The sequence below is a fragment of the Doryrhamphus excisus genome, linkage group LG4 (genome assembly GCF_037039965.1).
Source record: "Doryrhamphus excisus strain RoL-2023G ecotype Guam linkage group LG4, RoL_Dexc_Guam_v1.1, whole genome shotgun sequence".
NCBI classification, from domain to species: domain Eukaryota; kingdom Metazoa; phylum Chordata; class Actinopteri; order Syngnathiformes; family Syngnathidae; genus Doryrhamphus; species Doryrhamphus excisus.
Window position 1 is genome coordinate 16,218,257 of NC_136360.1, and position 20,602 is coordinate 16,238,858.

General features: G+C 44.0%; 2 protein-coding genes across 2 annotated transcripts in view; one reads left to right on the top strand and one right to left on the bottom strand.

The window, feature by feature from the left end:
• rnf13 (ring finger protein 13) overlaps nucleotides 1–20,602 on the bottom strand; it is a 35,362-nt gene continuing 14,760 nt past the window's right edge. Inside the window, exons 5-10 of the mRNA XM_058072743.2 lie at nucleotides 9,652–9,739; nucleotides 8,924–9,014; nucleotides 7,184–7,289; nucleotides 6,864–6,957; nucleotides 2,132–2,212; nucleotides 1–919 (exon numbers count right to left, since the gene is read on the bottom strand). Of these exons, the coding sequence (XP_057928726.2) occupies nucleotides 537–919; nucleotides 2,132–2,212; nucleotides 6,864–6,957; nucleotides 7,184–7,289; nucleotides 8,924–9,014; nucleotides 9,652–9,739 (843 nt within the window). The 3' untranslated portion in view covers nucleotides 1–536. The remainder of the gene's footprint in view (nucleotides 920–2,131; nucleotides 2,213–6,863; nucleotides 6,958–7,183; nucleotides 7,290–8,923; nucleotides 9,015–9,651; nucleotides 9,740–20,602) is intronic.
• Nucleotides 15,223–16,599, top strand: LOC144898370 (uncharacterized). Its single transcript, XM_078790279.1, has one exon. The coding sequence runs from the start codon at nucleotides 15,287–15,289 to the stop codon at nucleotides 16,049–16,051; it is 765 nt and encodes a 254-aa protein (XP_078646405.1). The 5' UTR covers nucleotides 15,223–15,286; the 3' UTR covers nucleotides 16,052–16,599.

Genomic DNA, 20,602 nt, shown 5'->3' on the forward strand with positions numbered 1-20,602 from the left:
TACTAGAACATGACCGAAACTGATTTGCGTCCCATTATCAATATGAAAAAAAATGTATACCAACATTTGACTGGCTTTTTGAAAAGGACTGGTGAAACCTAGAGGATCCAGTCGGACCGCTTTTGTCCTTCGACTTAAACGTAAAGAGACATTTTGAGATTTGATCTCAAGACTGGCCTTGCAGTTAGTGTAGCTGTATGACTTTTAGTCTTAAATACATTTTTCTTGCAAGCTTACAAATGTATTCTGATTGTGGCCTTAATAGTCCTTGGTGTGCCCCCCCCCCGGTCTGGTATAGTAACTAAAGATGGCTGTGGATGTACAATAAATCATACACGTATAGTAGTAGTGTGTCGTAACCACGCAGAGCCGTACTTTGCCATCTTAGACTTAAGAGTGTGTTGTATACGGTACAAGTCTTACCGTAAGACGTCTCTCATCCTGCCGCTTCCAGCCGAGTAGCAAGACAAGTGGATTGAATGTGGCGAGTAGCGTAAAGTGAAAAGCGGGGACCATCCAGTCTACGGCTCGGGGGTTCAAGCGTGAGGCAAGTCGTCATGGCAGCTGTCGGGGCTGGACTGCTGCATCTGAACCACCACCGTCTCCACCGTCACCTCGTCGTCCTCGCTGCCGCTGCCGCTACCGTCGTCGCCGCTGCTGCTGCTGCTGTCAAGCTCCTCGTACTCGGACGACTGGTCTGAGCGAGACGCCCCCGACATGGTGCCGAAGGAGTGGGCGCTGGTGGACGCCAGGGAACGCAGCAAAGGGGTGCTCTCGGACGCCTCCTCGTTGTCGTCGTCGTCGGCGCCGCTCTCATCCGAGTCGGAGTCGTCCTGCGAGGGCACCACCTTCTGCTTGCACACGGGACATGTCTTCTTGGTTTTGGTGAGCCATGGGTCCACGCACTTGCTGTGGTAAGCTGCCGAGACAGTCACACTTGACACTTGATTTGAACCGCTCCAGGTTTTGCTACTTGGATTTACCAGCCTCAAATATGACAAATATTGAGCGTTTTCGGACTTTGACCACCAAAATGCCATAACACGCGTCTTTTAGACCTGTCATTTAGCAGCCTCCGTGACATTTGGATCATTTCCTGACTTTGCCACCATAACAACATGACTTCTTTTTGAACCGCTCCAGCTTTTGCGTCAATCACCCTCAACGGTGATATTTGCTTCCTGAACTCTTCACCATAAAAATGAGACAAATTCTTATTTTCAACATCTCCAGCTTTGATTACTTTGATTTACTGTCCTCAACAATGACAATTTATCCTCTTTGGCAGGGGTCTCAAACACATGGCCCGCGGGCCAAATGTGGCCCGCAGGACACTAGTTTGAGGCCCCCGCCTTGATATGAAAGTTTAATGTTAGTGCAGCCCGCACAAGTTTGATATGGATGCTGTATGGTATCATGTACCCAGAAAAAATTATTACGTTTGATTAATGTTCATGTTAAAGGTTAAATAACTGTTAATAGTTATCCTCCCTATCCGTGTGGAAGTGGTAAGTTTTTGGCTATTTAAGTTTAAAGGAAATAACTTGAAGGCTACCGTTTAGGTCGCTACCTCTCTAGTTTGCGAGTTAGCATGTGTCTCAAGACCCTGCAGTTGCGCAATATGTTGTAAATAAAAAGAGTATAAATGTGACTATAGTCGGGTTTTGTCATGTCTACAGGGCTCTAATAATGCTTTGTTCATTTTAATCTGAAAAAAATAATTTGTCTACCCACCAACTATATGTGGTTTCTTAAGTTTTTATTACTTGCCGTTTTATTATTATTTATTCTTGATTTATTTTTCATCTTATTTTGTGTAGAAAAATAAAAAGTAAGATATTTGAGGACAGTAGAATGTTTTATCAGAACTTTTATTGTAGAAAATTGGAACCAAAGCGAAGTTTTTAAAAATTTTTTGTTTTTAATAAATGTGTTTTTTTTTGGAAAACCTAATGCGGCCCAGTCTCACCCAGACCCGAGCTCCAGTGGCCCCTAAGTAAATTGAGTTTCAGACCCCTGCTCTTCAGAGTTTTTTTCGGACTCCAGGTTACTACTATCAATTGATCATTTCCTGACCCGGACCACAAAAATGCCATAAAAGACTTTTATTTTGAAGCTCTCCGGGACTCACCGTGAGAACATGGCAGGACCCTCAGCTTGTCTCCTTCTTCATACTCGTCCAGACAGATGGCACAAACATCGTAGACGTCTCCTGGGGAAGAAAGTCAACACTTGGTGCCTCTGCCAGGGATATGACCACCATTTTGATGCTTATATGGATGATCGTTATTGTTATGGTTGGATGGATGGACATCACCATGACGGTTACATCACCTTATACGTCTGAAGGTGTAAAAAAAAAAAACTAATCATACCCTTTAAATTGCCCCCCCCCCCGTCCAGGATAAATGAAGTGTTTGAATTGAATTGGAAGGCAGGAAGTGAACAATTGTAACAGTAAAAGAAGGGGGGGTGGGGCGGGGGATTTCATGAGCTTTGCTTCTTCCTACTCCTTTTGGACTGTGAATTGATTATGGGATGTATTCCATTGTAACCTGGTGCATGTTCCAATTAAACTTTACCATCAGCATCACCGTCAGCATCACAATCACCGGCACCATCAGCATCATTGTCACAGTCACCGTCACCATCACCTGCACCATCAGCATCACCGTCATCATCAGCATCACCGTCACCATCACCGTCACCATCACCATCACCGTCAGCATCACCATCACCGTCACAGTCACCATCAGCATCACCGTCACCATCAGCATCACCGTCATCATCAGCATCACCGTCATCATCAGGATCACCGTCACCATCACCGTCACAGTCACCATCAGCATCACCGTCACCATCAGCATCACCGTCACCATCACCGTCACCGTCACCATCAGCATCACCGTCACCATCAGCATCACCATCAGCATCACCGTCACCATCAGCATCACCGTCACCATCACCGTCACAGTCACCATCAGCATCACCGTCACCATCAGCATCACCGTCACCATCAGCATCACCGTCACCATCAGCATCACCGTCACCATCAGCATCACCATCAGCATCACCGTCACCATCACGTCACCGTCAACATCACCGTCACCATCAGCATCACCGTCACCATCAGCATCACCGTCACCATCACATCACCATCAGCATCACAGTCACCATCACCATCACCATTACCGGCACCATCAGCATCACCGTCACAATCACCATCAGCATCCGCATCACTGTCACCATCAGCGGCACCATCAGCATCACCGTCACAATCAGCATCACTGTCACCATGACTTCAAATGTCACATTTCATTCCATTGCTTGGGGGAAATTATGGAAATAAATGTATTTTTTTGTCATGTTTACATTTTTATGGAATATTTTATTTAATTGCTTGCTGTATATTATGGCAAGTATTTACCTCAAACATCATTTTATATATGCTTATGGTATATTATGGAAATAAATGTATTTTTATGTCATGTTTACATTTTTATGGAATATATAATTGCTTGCTGTATATTATGGCAAGTATTTACTTCAAATGTCATTTTTATGTAATATTAAAATGTTTAAGTAATTATTTAATTATTAATAAATAAATTATTACATAAATAATCTCGCCCGAAGACAGCTGGGATAGGCTCCAGCAACCCCCGCGAACCTCGTGAGGAAAAAGCGACAGAAAATGAAATAAATAAATAAATAAATAATATTAGTATATATAATAGTAATTATATTAATAATTATTAATAAAAATAATATAATAATATTTAATTATACGATAAAGTGAGCTGCGGTGCCTCCCAGGCGTGGACAGGCCGGGAAAGAAGCGAGCGTCGGGGGTCGGGCGGGCGATGCAGCGGTTGCATCGAGAGCCAACGTGATGAGAGGAACCCGTTTGGATCCCGATGGCCACCAGGCGTGTTCCACCAAAACACCAACGCTTCATATACTAGTTAGCCGTGTGGATCCTGGTGGTGGTGGTGGGCACCTTTCCACACAGGTCTGTGGGGCCGTAAAAGGAGGCAAGTTTAGCAATCCATTATTGTACCCCCCCACCCCCCACCCCCAAACCCCGCCCAGGCTGGACTCCTGTGAGCCTGCTGTGTTTATGTAAGCTCGAAGCCAGCATATTTTCTCTTGTGTATGCGGGTGGCCCAGGCCCTGCGTGTGACCATATATGGATGGGGAGTCACATCATCGTCATCATCATCATCATCGTCGTCATCATCATCATCATTATGCACCCCCCCCTCCCAGTGTCAGCAGCGCCAACATTTCATCCTGCTTCCAGTTGGTCTTTTGGATCCTTCATGCATCACCCAACCAGGAAGTAGAAGAAGGGCTTTTATTTAAGCCACGGTACACACACACACACACACACAGACTCTCCTACAACGACTTGAATGTCACCAATGTACGTAACCCCAAGCTAGGAGTTGACCTTTATTAAACCCGCCCCGTGCCTCCCACAACCTGCCAAACCGGCCCGGTGGCTTGTCCAGGAAGACGGGATTACAAAGACCCGAGTACAAAACTATTCCAGACTACTTGTGACTAAAAGACGGCCGAACCCGTTTATGTCCACGCCACTCGGGCCTGCTTGGACATCAGCGCTTGAAAGCAAAACTAGCCCTTGGTTAGGGACGGGGTGTTCTGCCCTTAAGGCCGTGTTCCTGACAAACAAGTTCCTGGGGGGGGTGGGGGGGGAGTCGATTCCCACATGTGATGGAGTCTTGGCTCCGTGTGTGGAGATGCCGCTTACTACACTGTCCTCCACACCCCCGTGCAAAAAATAACAGGCTGCATCATCAGCAGGCAATAATGGAGGCTACGACCACGATTTCCAGCCCCGCCATACGCGCCCCCCTTCCCTCCCTGAAAGCAGACCTTAGACGCCCAACGATCCTGGAAGTAACACTCCCTTTTCTGAACGCGCGGATCCAGCAGCTCTCTCCGAGGAGCCACGCTGTCCTACTGAACTTCAGATGGTGCTGGCACGGCCAATCAGTGAAGGAGAGGCTGCCACAATGTTGCTCTCTCTCTCTCGCTCTCGCTCGCTCCGTGTGTGAGGCATCGGCATAAGGGTCAGAGGGAGGGACACCGACAGCCCTCCTTCTCTTCTCCGGTTGGAGGGGGAAGATGCGAGGCTCCGCCAGCTGTTACGTCACCCTGCATTACTGACGCCGATCTAACGTTTGACACGCGGCGGCTAGCGCTGCTACCGTGCACCGATGACACACGCGGCGGAACGGCACTACACCTGACGGTATTTACTCCTCAAACCCCCCCACGGCTGTTTTTTATTGGCCCACAGCTCCTTCTGCAAATAGCATTCAATAAGATGTTTGCTTAAATAACAAAAATGGAAAATTAGCAGTCATCTGACCTGAATAAAGTCGAAATATTAAGAGGAATATCAAGTCTTTTTATGGAAATAAACATGAAAATATGGGGATAACATTATGAGAAGAACATTTGCAAAATAAATAATAAAATAAAATAAAATAAAATAAAATAAAATAAAATAAAATAAAATAAAATAAAATAAAATAAAATAAAATAAAATAAAATGGCGGCACGGCGGTCGAGTGGTTACTGCGCAGACCTCACAGCTCGGAGACCAGGGTTCAATGCATGTTCTCCCCGTGCATGCGTGGGTTTTCTCCGGGTACTCCGGTTTCCTCCCACATTCCAAAAACATGCTAGGTTAATTGGCTAACTCCAAATTGTCCATAGGTATGAATGTGAGTGTGAATGGTTGTTTGTCTATATGTGCCCTGGGATTGGCTGCCGGCCAGTTCGGGGTGTGCCCCGCCTCTCGCCCAAAGGCAGCTGGGATAGGCTCCAGCACCCCCGCAACCCTCGTGAGGAGAAGCGGTAGAAAATAAAATAAAATAAAATAAAATAAAATAAAATAAAATAAAATAAAATAAAATAAAATAAAATAAAATAATTAAAAACAGAATGGAAAAAAATATTATCCAAAATATGAAAAGCCACGGTAGTCAATTTTAGGAGAATAAACTTGTAATATTATCAGGAAAATAATGTCATTTTAATAAGACACAATTCAAATATCGAAGCAAACAAAACGACGGATATTGTCGTGACATTACTGCCACCTAGTGACCAGTGTCGGAACTACACGCCATCCTCAGTCATTCATTCACGTGTGTGATTGTGACATTGTGACATTTTACATTGAAGAATGTTCCGGAACGTATGCGGTGGCGTAGCGGCGTGACTCATTTTGTTGCTAAATTAACAGACTTTGTTGCTATATTTAGCAAGTCATCAGAAAACGTGACTTGTCAACTCGTGGCAGCTCTTCTCGATGAGCAGCGGGTGCTGACGCGGGAGCCCGGCCCATCTAAGACGCCCCCACAGGCGGCTGACAAGGTTAGGTGTAGCTCTTAACATGTAATTATGCAGCCGGCCAGTGCCACATCTAGATTGCAGACCTGCTGGTTGAATATCTGTGTACAAGGCAGCAACACAGCAGAAAGGCTTTGTCCTCTCCAAGTGCACATCAGCAATACGGTATGGTATGTTCAATAACACAGAGAAAAGCGGGCTCGGTCGTACACTGCCATAGCGCTAGCGCTCCGTGGCGACATCCTGCCTACACGGCCCATGCCTGATCCAACCCGTACCATACAACACCACGCTGGACATCTAGCCGACAACACATCCTTCCCCATGGGGCCCCTCTGATCGCCCAGGGAAGCCTACTTGAGGGAAAACACGGAGCTTGTAATAATCCCATGAGCTCCAAGGTGGAAGAAGGATGTGTCGGAATGCATCGGCCTTTACGCTCCTCTGGCTCAAAGCAGCAAAAAAGATGGCCGTACCTTTCTTATACTTGTGGATGGGAAGTTTCTTTAACTGCTCTTTGCGGAGGCGGCTTCTCCTGGCCCTGTGGCGATCTTGGACGAACTTGGTGACCTGGAGAGAAGAAGACAGTAAAACAGCAAATTAACAAAAACCGTAAAAAGTGCCTGGACTGATTCTGGACTTTTCTTCGACGACTTGAAAAAGAGCCAAGGACATTTGACGGCCTGCGGCCTTTTTAAGAAGATTACACGGCTTTACTCCTTTAAAAGGCATTCCTCTTCCTCGTCACGGCGCTACCAAACACGCATTCAGGCACGGGAAGACCTGCATCACCTACCATGAAGACCACGATGAGGATGAGGCAGATTCCCACGATGATGAGGAAGGGGATCAGGTAGTATTCCAGCGGCAGGCTGAAGTCGGGCATCAGGATCACACGGCCGCTGGAAGAAACACGGCGTCTTGCTCGCATCACAAAGCACCATGGTACACCAAACTATACTATCCCGTCATACCCAGCATGCCTTGCGGGTTACACTTGAGTATTTAAAGAAGTACTGTTTGGCGGAGAGCAGGGGTCTCAAATTATCCTCTTTGGCAGGGGTCTCAAACACACGGCCCGCGGGCCAAATGTGGCCCGCAGGACACTAGTTTGAGGCCCCCGCCTTGATATAAAAGTTTAATGTCCCGCGCAAGTTTGATATGGATGCTGTATGGTATCATGTACCCAGAAAAAATTATTACGTTTGATTAATGTTCATGTTAAAGGTTAAATAACTGTTAATAGTTATCCTCCCTATCCGTGTGGAAGTGGTAAGTTTTTGGCTATTTAAGTTTAAAGGAAATAACTTGAAGGCTACCGTTTAGGTGGCTAGCTCTCTAGTTTGCGAGTTAGCATGTGTCTGAAGACCCTGCAGTTGCGCAATATGTTGTAAATAAAAAGAGTATAAATGTGACTATAGTCGTGTTTTGTCATGTCTACAGGGCTCTAATAATGCTCATTTTAATCTGAAAAAAATAATTTGTCTACCCACCAACTATATGTGGTTTCTTAAGTTTTTATTATTTGCCCTTTTATTATTATTATTATAATATTTATTTATTACTGATTTATTCTTGATTTGTTTATTTATTTTTCATCTTATTTTGTGCAGAAAAATAAAAATTAAAATATTTGAGAACAGTGGAATGTTTTATCAGAGCTTTTATTGTAGAAAATCAGAACCAAAGCACTGAAAAAGTTTGTATATTTTTCTGTTTTTAATAAATGCGTTTTTTTTTGGGAGGGGGGGGGGGGGGGGGGGGGGGCTGATGCGGCCCAGCCTTGCCCAGACCAGTGGCCTCCAGGTAAATTGAGTTTGAGACCCCTGGCGTAGAGAATACAGCGGTGGAATTACTGCTCCCTCGCTATGTGGTGTTTTGTCAGGAATGAATGAATGCGGTTTGGTGGTATACTATAGTCTAGTATAGTCCAGATATGCTGAAATACACCCCATGTACTCTTCTGGTAATAGGCGGCAGTAATGACCCCATTACCTTAATGGCCTTAACACGGCATGAATGCTCTCCTCACAGCCTGTGTGGAAGTGGTAAGTTTTGGACTATCACGTTTAAAAAAAAATAGAACGCTTGTTAGCCGAATAGCTTGCTGTCAGCTGGAGCTAGCGCAGATGTGTTGTAAACAATGAATAACACAAATGTAAAGGTCTATTTTAGGTCTGCAGGGCGCTAATAATGTTTACAAAAGGCATTGAGAAAGTCATCAGCTGGTTTTTCTATGCTCCAAATACAAGAATATTCAGTTTCGTATATCATGGAAATTCATTTATGGCGGTCATGTGTGGAACAGATTAATGTATTTTTGTGATTTTCTTTATGGGCACGCCACCTTACTGGGCATCTGCGAAGGTTGGGTGGGGAAAAATGGAAGCCGTGCCATGCCTTATTAGATCATAAGCCTATAATAATCATTCATGAACGCTTATTTAACACAGGCCTTCACCCATCGCCGTAAGATGGGCGGGGCCTGTTATTGGTCTCATTTCTTATGATATAAGTCCAATGAGGTTGAAATTACCCTTTGTCGTACAGGTATTCCTCTTTCAGCGTGTTGGCCGTCCCCTCGCTCACAAAGACGGAGGGAATATCGATCTGCTTCAGAACATCCACTAGGGGCGAGAAAAGAGTCAGAGTTCAGTCACACAAGCGTCTTGATGCGGCGGCTTTTAAAGTGTGGCATGTAGTTCCAGTATCGGCGACACAGGAAGACTTTGTCGCCATTTTGCTATGGAATAATATGTCAAATTGAAACATTGTTCGATTTCCTTGAGCCCATCCCAGAGGACTCTGGGGCACACAACGGGCTGCGAGGCAGAAATGCTAACCGCTGGGACACCGTGCAGGCAACATTTTGTTCGGACGTGCGCTCTTCCCGCAGCTCCCGCCCTTTGTAAACATCTGACCGTCCACTTGAATGAGTAGTCATTCCAGGAGCGTCACTTTCTACCAGCGCTAGGCGGGCGTGAAAGGAGCAAGGTGCAAGAGGAAACATGCCCGGCAGGTACAGTATGTGCAACGTGTGCTCTCCAAAAGCGGCTCCTGCGTGATTCATGACTCCGCTGCGAGCCCTTCAAGTCAGGACGGGGGCCAGGATAGCGCCACGGCGACTGAAGCCGCTGCGGGGCGTTACGGCCTGGCAGAAGGACGTCTTGTGACTTGAGAGGGATTCCTAAACTCCACAGGAGCCCTCAGGCTCGGGGAAGAAAGGAGCCGTGCATGTATGGGAGGCAGGAGGAGCGCACTTACCGTCATTGGAGCCCATGCTGATCAGGTCATCGGAGTCCACATTGTGAACAATGGCTGCCTTGTACCCGGCCTTCTGTGCATTGAGGACCTGGAAAAAAGACCATATTTACATGCTGATGAGCAGATAAGATTGAAAAGGTGATCGGCCACATACTGACGAGAGGATTTTGTAAAGAAGATACACTAACAAGGGAAATAGATACATCCATAATTCATATCGTCTTGGAATATTTGGACTTCATTCCCATATTAGAACTTCTTCCCTGACCTAGTTACTTCCTTCTTAGACAATTGATGACTTTCACTTCACTGTATTTCTATCACACCGCACTCTACACACAAACGAAAACACTTGGTGAACGGAGGCAAGGAAAAACCTTGAACAGAACCCAGGCTCTGTGGGGCGGCCGGATGGTAGATGAAACTAGAAGTTTTAGTCTTAGTCCGAGGAACACAGAGGAGCTCTACCTCCTGTTCCGCTTCGAAGAAATCCAGGAGTGGCAAGTCATGCACATTATGGTGTTCACCTGTGTGGTGCGTTCAATGTCAGAGAGAAGCTCGGGCAGGTGACCGAGATGTCATCGCTCGGTGTGATTCCGGGTAAGACTGGTGCGTATTTAGTATTTTAGAGCAACTCGAGGGGTCTTTCAAGACTTCTTAGGGCAGGGGTCTCAAACTCAATTTACTTGGGGGCCACTGAAGCTCCGGTCTGGGTGAGACTGGGCCACATCAGCCCCCCCCCAAAAAAACGCATTTATTAAAAACAATTTTTTTTTAAAAACTTCGATTTGGTTCCAATTTTCTACAAGAAAAGCTCTGATAAAACATTCCACTGTTCTCAAATATCTTACTTTTTATTTTTCTACACAAAATAAGATGAAAAATAAATAAACAAGAAAATCAATCAATCAGTAATAAATAAATATAATAATAATAAAAGGGCAAATAATAAAAACTTAAGAAACCACATATAGTTGGTGGGCAGACAAATTATTTTTTTCAGATTAAAATGAACAAAGCATTATTAGAGCCCTGTAGACATGACAAAACACGACTATAGTCACATTTATACTCTTTTTATTTACAACATATTGCGCAACTGCAGGGTCTTGAGACACATGCTAACTCGCAAACTAGAGAGCTAGCGACCTAAACGGTAGCCTCCAAGTTATTTCCTTTCAACTTAAATAGCCAAAAATTTACCACTTCCACACGGATAGGGAGGATAACTATTAACAGTTATTTAACCTTTAACATGAACATTAATCAAACGTAATAATTTTTTCTGGGTACATGATACCATACAGCATCCATATCAAACTTGCGCGGGCCGCACTAACATTAAACTTTCATATCAAGGCTGGGGCCTCAAACTAGTGTCCTGCGGGCCACATTTGGCCCGCGGGCCGCGTGTCTTAGGGCAACCTATTAACAGAGTTACAGTAATCCATCTGTAGTACAGTAATATATCTGGTAGGGGCAGGAATTCTCTTCATGTTTCCAAAATGGAAGACTGCGGTTTGTGACACTTTCAATATTAATATGTCATTAAATTACAGCTGATCTTATTCCAATAATATTTGTATACGTTTTCTGCAACCTCATGTTCCAAAAATGACAACTCGAGTTTTTTTGTTTTGTATAATGTTTTAACTTGCACGATGAAAAGCTATCCAAGACTACAGCAGTAGAAGCAGCCCACTTCCCCAGGAGCCCGTGCAAGAGACGACACGTTTGCTTCTGACAGCCAGGCCTTCAGCGCTCCTCCGATACAATAAACACCCAGCTTGCTCATACATGTCGGCCTCGTCGCTCGAACCCTCTTGGAGACATTTGTTAAAAAAGCAAAAGAAACACCTTTGGATGGCAAATGATATTTGTGGCGCCGCCTCTTACAAACACAAACGGCGAATGTTTTTCAGAAAAGTCATAGCACAGGCAACACAGTGGGGGACCAGGGGTCTTTCAGGCAAGAAGCGGAGTCCACCCTGGACTGGTGGCCAGCCAATCACAGGGCACATATAGACAAACAACCATTCACACTCACATTCATACCTATGGACAATTTGGAGTGGCTAATTAACCTAGCATGTTTTTGGAATGTGGGAGGAAACCGGAGTACCCGGAGAAAAGCCACGCATGCACGGGGAGAACATGCAAACTCCACACAGAGATGCCCAAGTGGAGAATCGAACCCGCAATCTCCTGAAAGCAATAAAAGTTTGAAAAATTGTATTTTAAACAATATTTTAAAAACAGAACCAAACCGTGATGACAGCGTTGTATGTCGTACAGTCAGAATAATAATAATAATAATATTTAGAATAGGGCGGCACGGCGGTCGAGTGGTTAGTGCGCAGACCTCACAGCTAGGAGACCAGGGTTCAATTCCACCCTCGGCCATCTCTGTGTGGAGTTTGCATGTTCTCCCGGTGCATGAGTGAGTTTTCTCCGGGTACTCCGGTGTAAAATGTGGTGTGTTTTCATGGAATACTGAATAACATAAACTGAATATAATCTAAACAAAATAATATATATATAATATAAAAAATAATATAATATAATATAAAAAAAACAGTATTATAAATGGAATAATAACCTGGTGTTATGGCTCCTGGTACAAAGCTAATGCACAGCGATGATATGAAAGTCATCCTCTGTCTCAGCCTATTTATGCAAATGCGGTGGTGTCTGTGATGCAAGGCAAATCCATTTTGAGCCTGTGACGGGTGAACTGTGCGTGTGTGCGCGGCGGCTTGGGCAGAACAGTCCTGTCTTTTGTCTGCGTCCTGTCATTGGAATTCTATGAGCGGGCATGCGTACGTGAAGCGTGTTCATGTCGGCCAATGTGATGCATGCATTTGTGAAGGTGTATTGTTGACGCCTATCAATGCTCCCTGTGTGTTTCGACATGCATTGCTGTCTGGATGAATGAATGGCGCACATGTTCAATTCCAGATGTGTGTGTTGTGGAAGTCCCTCATGAGTGTAAATGTGTCATTTCATAAACAACATTTGCATATTACGTTCCTCTATCACTTAAAGCAGGGATCTCAAACACGCGGCCCGCGGGCCAAAAGTGGCCCGCAGGACACTAGTTTGAAGCCCCCGCCTTGATATGAAAGTTTAATGTTAGTGCGGCCCGCGCAAGTTTGATATGGATGCTGTATGGTATCATGTACCCAGAAAAAATTATTACATTTGATTAATGTTCATGTTAAAGGTTAAATAACTGTTAATAGTTATCCTCCCTATCCGTGTGGAAGTGGTAAGTTTTTGGCTATTTAAGTTGAAAGGAAATAACTTGAAGGCTACCGTTTAAGTCGCTAGCTCTCTAGTTTGCGAGTTAGCATGTGTCTCAAGACCCTGCAGTTGCGCAATATGTTGTAAATAAAAAGAGTATAAATGTGACTATAGTCATGTTTTGTCATGTCTACAGGGCTCTAATAATGCTTTGTTCATTTTAATCTGAAAAAAATCATTTGTCTACCCACCAACTATATGTGGTTTCTTAAATTTTTATTATTTGCCGTTTTATTATTATTGTTATATTTATTTATTAACGATTGATTGATTTTCGGGTGGCACGGCGGTCTAGTGGTTAGCGCGCAGACCTCACAGCTAGGAGACCAGGGTTCAATTCCCACCCTCGGCCATCTCTGTGTGGAGTTTGCATGTTCTCCCCGTGCACGCGCGGTTTTTCTCCGGTTTCCTCCCACATTCCAAAAAAAAACATGCTAGGTTAATTGGTGACCATAGGTATGAATGTGAGTGTGAATGGTTGTTTGTCTATATGTGCCCTGTGATTGGCTGGCGACCAGTCCAGGGTGTACCCCGCCTCTCGCCCGAAGACAGCTGGGATAGGCTCCAGCACCCCCCGCGACCCTCGTGAGGAAAAAGCGGTAGAAAATGAATGAATGAATGATTTTCTTGATTTGTTTATTTATTTTTCATCTTATTTTGTGCAGAAAAATAAAAATTAAGATATTTGAGAACAGTGGAATGTTTTATCAGAGCTTTTATTGTAGAAAATCGGAACCAAAGCACTGAAAAAGTTTGTATATTTTTTCTGTTTTAAATAAATTAAATTTTAATAAATGCGTTGCCCAGACCCTAGCTCCAGTGGCCCCCAGGTAAATTGAGTTTGAGACTTAAAGGATGACCACAAGAAGCATGCGTGAGAGACAGAGGAATTCCACCTCTGCTGCTGGCTCATCTTTGTGTGTGTGCAGACATGGACATTTGATACATTCCTGAGACTGAAGAGGGGGAGGAACTCAACAAAAAAAAAAAATAGAAGAGCAGAAGTGAGAGAACAAGAAAACGAGAAGTGGAAGCTGTCAGCGAGAGAAAAAAAAAACCCACTGTGTGCGAGCGACTTGGAAACTCATGCAAGGTCTCTTCTGCATTTGTGCACTGCTGCACTACCGCTTGCAGGCGAGCATGCACACCGGCAACATGCCTGTTCCCGCCGGCAACATGCCTGTTCCCGCCGGCAACATGCCTGTTCCCGCCGGCAACATGCCTGTTCCCGCCGGCAACATGCCTGTTTCCGCCGGCAACATGCCTGTTTCCGCCGGCAACATGCCTGTTTCCGCCGGCAACATGCCTGTTCCCGCCGGCAACATGCCTGTTCCCGCCGGCAACATGCCTGTTCCCGCCGGCAACATGCCTGTTCCCGCCGGCAACATGCCTGTTCCCACCAGCAAGTATATACACACTTGTGTAAAAATATTTGTATCTTAAAACTTAACATTAAAATTTTGGTAATTAAAAATATTTTTACATAAACAATTGCAAATTAAAAAAATAATAATAAATATAAAAAATTTATCAAATTATTTAATATAATAACTAAAATTAAATTATTGTTATTTATTCTAAATTATTATTATTATATAATAATAATAATAAATTATTTATTTGTACAAATTACTGTTTACGCTGTACATTGTTCATATTTGAGGTAATCTATTTATTCTCCACATTATTATTTATTATTTATTATTACACGGGAGCCAGGCAACGGCATTTCGTTGGCAATTTCACTGCTGTGTTATTGTGCAATGACAATAAAGAAAGTCTATGTCTAATAATAATTTAAAAAATCATAAATAATAAATAATAATAAAAAAATCAAAAATATTTTCAAAAAAATAATTAAACAGCGTGGCAGTAGCGTGGAAGCGTAAGCCAGTCCCAAATAGCATGTGCGTACTTGCGGACTGGTCACAGCTGACTGGAGGTCTGTGAAATGAACTAAATGGACTGGCTGATTTTTTTACACACTTGTGTAAAAATATTTGTATCTTAAAACTTAATATAAAAATTTTGGTAATAAAAAATATTTTTACATAAACAATTGCAAATTAAAAAAATAATAATACGTCACTTCCTGTGTTGACAGACCGCTCGCGCGCGCGCTCGTGGTTTAAGCTAGCTCCGTTCATTCCGATCTTCAACAGATCTTTTCTTCTAGACTTTTTTTTTCTCAAACAATATTTTAGTTTTCTTCTTTTATAAACTAAAACGACTGACTCGACCAAGCTTGCTCGTTGAGTTGGACTTCCAGCGGTGTCACCGGAGTTGCTCTTCAAGTTTCCTACTAACTCGCCGATCAACAAGAAACGTGAGTATGGCTTCTTGCAACTCCTGCTCCCTCCTCCTTGAGAGGCTTTCCCTGCTGGAGGAACGTGTCCGCCAACTAGAGCAGAGTAATTTCGTAACGATAGATGTGGCGGGCACACCGGATAGCGTAGGTTGTAGCCAACCTACTAGTCTGGTTAGCATTAGCCCTAAGCGGCCGGCTAACCGCGGTGAGCCAATTCAGACGCATAACAGTTTTACTCCCTTAGAAAGCCCCACTATGTCACAGTCTACTGGCTCCCGCACATTAGTTATAGGTGACTCCATCACCCGTAACATTAAGCTCAAGAACCCAGCCACCGTAATGTGTATTCCTGGGGCCAGAGCACCCGATATTGAAGCTAGCCTTAGGGAGCTGACTCGCAACAGGTCCAAACACCGACATAAAGCAAACAACACTAGTTTCTCTGATATAGTGATACACGTCGGCTCCAATGACACTAGGATGAGGCAATCAGAGATTACAAAAAGGAACATAGCAAGGACTTGTAATCTTGCTAGAAAGATGTGTCGGCATCGAGTAGTTGTCTCTGGTCCCTTGCCTGCGAGAGGCAATGATGAGAGGTATAGTAGATTATTCTCGCTAAACCGGTGGCTGGCTGGCTTCTGTAACGAACAGGGTTTTCAGTTTGTAGATAACTGGCCTTCCTTCTGGAGGAACCCCCGACTGTTTGGTAGAGATGGCCTTCACCCTAATAGGGAAGGTGCTCTTACCCTTTCCAGAAATATAGATTACTGTTTAAGTCCCACATGACATCCTGCACTAGAACAAGTCGGGGGACAGGTGATTAGCGAGCCTGTTAGAATGGGTGTGGAGTCTGTAAGGTTATGGCTAACTGGCGCTATGCCGGACTTGAACAATACACATAGCCCTTTCTGTAGAATAAAGCGACATATTATGCATACAGATTCACAACCCATAAATGCACCACAGTCTGTCTTGCCTTCTACTGAGGTAGGGCCTCGTGATAAACTTGAACCTCCCTCTTGTACTAGTGATGAGTCAACAAACAACTATCAGACCCCTATGGTATTGACTTCTTATCGTGTGTACAACAAGTCAAAATATGGCATGGGTTCTAGACGGAGCAATCTTGTTAATATTACTACTATTAATTCTTTGGGAGTGAACTGCCTCAGTCAGCCAACCTTTACGAAAATTGGTCTTATGAATATTAGATCGCTCTCCTCAAAGGCTGTGCTCATTAATGATCTGATAAGAGATCATAATCTCAACATAATCGGTCTTTGCGAGACCTGGTTAAAACCAAACGATTTTATATCCCTTAATGAGGCATCTCCACCTAATTATTTGAGTTCTCAGGTTTCACGTCCTAATAGGAAAGGTGGGGGTGTTGCCCTCATCCATGAATCTGCTCTTAACCTCAGCACGTGGTCAAAATCTGAAATTAAAACATTTGAGGTCCTCGTTTTGCGATCGACCGCATCATTACCATTTTATCTAGCTCTTCTCTATCGTCCTCCTGGTCCGTACTCGGGCTTCTTGGATGAATTTTCTGAATTTATTGCAGACCTGGTAACCCACGCAGACAATATTGTACTCATGGGTGATTTCAATATCCATGTCAATTCTCCTGAAGAGTCCCTTAGTGTGGCTTTTCAGACAATAATCGATACCTTTGGTTTTGTTCAATTAATTAATGAGCCAACTCACATCAGTGGTAATACCCTGGATCTGGTTTTAATTCGAGGTATTAGGACCTCCAACGTAACAGTCCTCCCTTACATAACCACTGTGTCTGACCATTACTTTATAACATTTGAAATCTTGACCCAATGCCTGCGCTTGGACCGGAACCAGTGCTCTAGCAGTCGTAATATTAGTTCTTCGACTGCTACTGCACTTGCTGAGTTACTGCCCTCAGTGGTCTCCTCCTTCCCTTCCTATAAGGGTCCTATAGACAACCTTACAAATGATTTCAACAAGGTGTTATGTAAAGCTCTTGATACTGTTGCACCTTTGAGATTTAAGTGTCATGCCAAAAGACTTACTCCCTGGTTTACAGCTGAAACTCGAAGGCTGAAACAATTTTGTCGGAGATTGGAGCGCAGATGGCGTGCAACTAAACTTGAGGTCTTCCGACAGGCATGGGGAGATAGTCTGACTAAATATAAACAGGCTCTTGTTGCGGCAAAAAACAACTATTTTTCTAGACTAATTGACCTCCATAAAAATAACCCTAAATACTTATTTGACACAGTTGCATTGCTAACCCAGAAGAGGACCTCTCCTAGTAGTTCCCCCTTCTCAGCCGACGAGTTCTTGCGATTCTTCGCAAATAAAGTTGAGCTCATCAGGAAGGAAATAAAGGACACCCTACCGCCAGATGGGCTTAACATGTCAACCGCCATGACCGCTGCTGGGACTACTTCCAGCCTCTGTCCCACTAGTTTCTCCTACTTTGAGGAAGTATCTCTGGATGAGCTTACAAAACTTGTCAGCGCAGCAAAGCAGACAACATGTCTGCTTGACCCGCTTCCTGGGAAACTTGTTAAAGAACTGTTCCCAATTTTTAGCCCCCTCACTCTTAAATATAATTAATCTATCACTCTCATCTGGCACTGTGCCTGCAGCTTTCAAGACTGCAGTGATTCGACCCATGCTGAAGAAACCAACCCTCGACCCCGGGAGTATTTCCCACTATAGGCCGGTGTCTAACCTCCCATTTCTGTCCAAGATCCTTGAAAGAATTGTAGCACAACAGCTCAATGACCACATGGCTTTGGGTGATCTTTTTGAACCTTTTCAGTCTGGTTTCAGGGGAAACCATTCCACTGAATCAGCCCTTGCAAAAGTGACAAATGATCTTCTTCTTTCTATGGACTGTGACACATCTACAATATTGTTATTACTTGATCTCAGTGCTGCTTTCGACACTGTCGATCACTCTATCTTACTGGAACGCCTTCAAACATATGTTGGTGTTACTGGTCCGGTACTCTCTTGGTTTAAATCTTATCTTGAGGATCGGACGCATCGTGTCGTCTGTGATGATATGACTTCAGAGTTCTGTGATGTCACTTGTGGAGTTCCACAAGGTTCAGTGCTCGGCCCTCTTTTATTTAACATTTACATGTTACCGCTTGGCGACATCATTCGCAAACATAAGATTAGCTTTCACTCTTATGCTGATGACACTCAGCTTTATGTCCCACTAAAGTTAACTGACCCGCACGACTGCTCTAATTTGGAGGCTTGCCTCATTGATATTAAACATTGGATGTCCTGTAACTTTTTACTCCTGAACTCTGATAAAACTGAGATGGTGATTATCGGCCCTGCTAAACAGAGCCGCCTGTTTAAGGACACCACTCTGAGTTTTGATAATAGTATAATTTCCCAAAGTGACTCTGTAAAAAATCTGGGTGTGATATTGGACCCGACTTTATCCTTTCATAAACACATTAAGAATGTTACTAAAACAGCATTTTTTCATCTTCGCAATATTGCAAAGATACGACCTATTCTATCAACTTCTGATGCAGAGACCCTAGTCCATGCATTTGTCACGTCTCGCCTTGACTACTGTAATGTACTGCTTTCTGGTCTTCCAATGGCGAGTCTCAAAAGCTTACAGTTAGTACAAAATGCTGCAGCGCGACTTCTTACAAGGACACGTAAGTGTGACCATATTTCACCAATACTAGCCAACCTGCACTGGCTCCCAGTTCACTTAAGATGTGACTTTAAGGTACTGCTTCTGGTTTACAAAATATTACACGGGTTGGCACCTTTTTATCTGGTGGACCTAATTGTACCCTATGCTCCGTCTAGAAACCTACGCTCACAACACGCCGGTCTTCTGACTATCCCGAGAGCCAGAAAGAAGTATGCAGGCTCTAGAGCCTTTTCCATTCGGGCCCCAACGTTGTGGAATGATCTACCTGTTAATATTAGAGCTGCTACCTCAGTAGAAATGTTCAAGTCCCGACTTAAGACTCATTTCTATACTTTAGCGTTTTGTTAAAAATATTCCCCGCCTGCTTTGACTGCCGCTCCTTCTCTCTCCCATACCGCCCCTCCGGCTGAGGGGGCGGGTCCAGGAGAGGCTGTTTTGGAAGTTTGCCTTGACGAAATTGGACATCGGACGTGGCCTACCTTGGAGGCGCTGCAGCAGAGGGATAGTGATCATCTCAAGACCCACGGCTGCCCAACTGTCCTAATGGCATCACATCTTGGACCTGGACTATTATACTCTATGTTTTTATTTAACTGTCACATGTAAACCTCTCCACATCCATTGCAGCCTGGTCATCCTAGAAGGGGGATTCCCCCATCTGCGGTCCCTTCTCAAGGTTTCTTTTTCCCTAATGGGTTTTTGAGTTTTTCCTTGCCCTGATGGGGGTTCAGATCAGGGGATGTCGTCTGTCGTCTATTGTCTGTCCTCTACTGTTGCCTGCTTGTTAAGCCCTTTGAGGCTCTTTTGTGATTAAGGGCTATATAAATAAACTTGACTTGACTTGACTTAATAAATATAATAATTTTATTATATTATTTAATATAATAATTTAAATTTAATTATTGTTATTTATTCTAAATTATTTAAATTATTTGTACAAATTACCGTTTACGCTGTACATTGTTCATACATGGTGTCATCTATTTATTCTCCACATTATTAATTATTATTTATTATTACACGGGAGCCAGGCAACGACATTTCGTTGGCAATTTCACTGCTGTGTTATTGTGCAATGACAATAAAGAAAGTCTATGTCTAATAATAATAATAATAATAACATCATAAATGGACTGGCTGATGGATTTCACCATTTGCATGTTGGAAAAGAGAAAGCGTCTACATATGAAAAAAGAGTGTCCACAGTGATTAGCTGGAGCGCTACGCTAGGGAGGGACTACCTTGCACAGCATAACCGCCGCTCGACTCTTCTAAAGCAATGCCTGTGTGGAAAGCGACCACGGATGGCATCACGGATCGTTTCTACATCAGCACCGCGTGCTTGTGTGTGTCAATGGCAACCGCAGACCCCACCCCCTCACCCCCTCACCCGCCCCAACTGCTGTTCGTGTCATTATCCTCAAATCCCGCCCCCTTCCCAAATTTTCCCAACGCTGTCGCGTGTGGCTGAACTCCTCAGAAACAAAAATCGTTCTTTTGCAAGGTTGTCACATGCTCAGGGGCCACAACAAAGCAGATCCCTCCTCCCTCACTGCCGCCTCCTCCCTCCTTCTCCCCCCACCCACTTGCTCCTCCAGTGGAATCTTGCTCAGGTCTGAGCTCCAAAGTCCGAACGGCTGATTAGATAAAGGGTTCAGTAAACC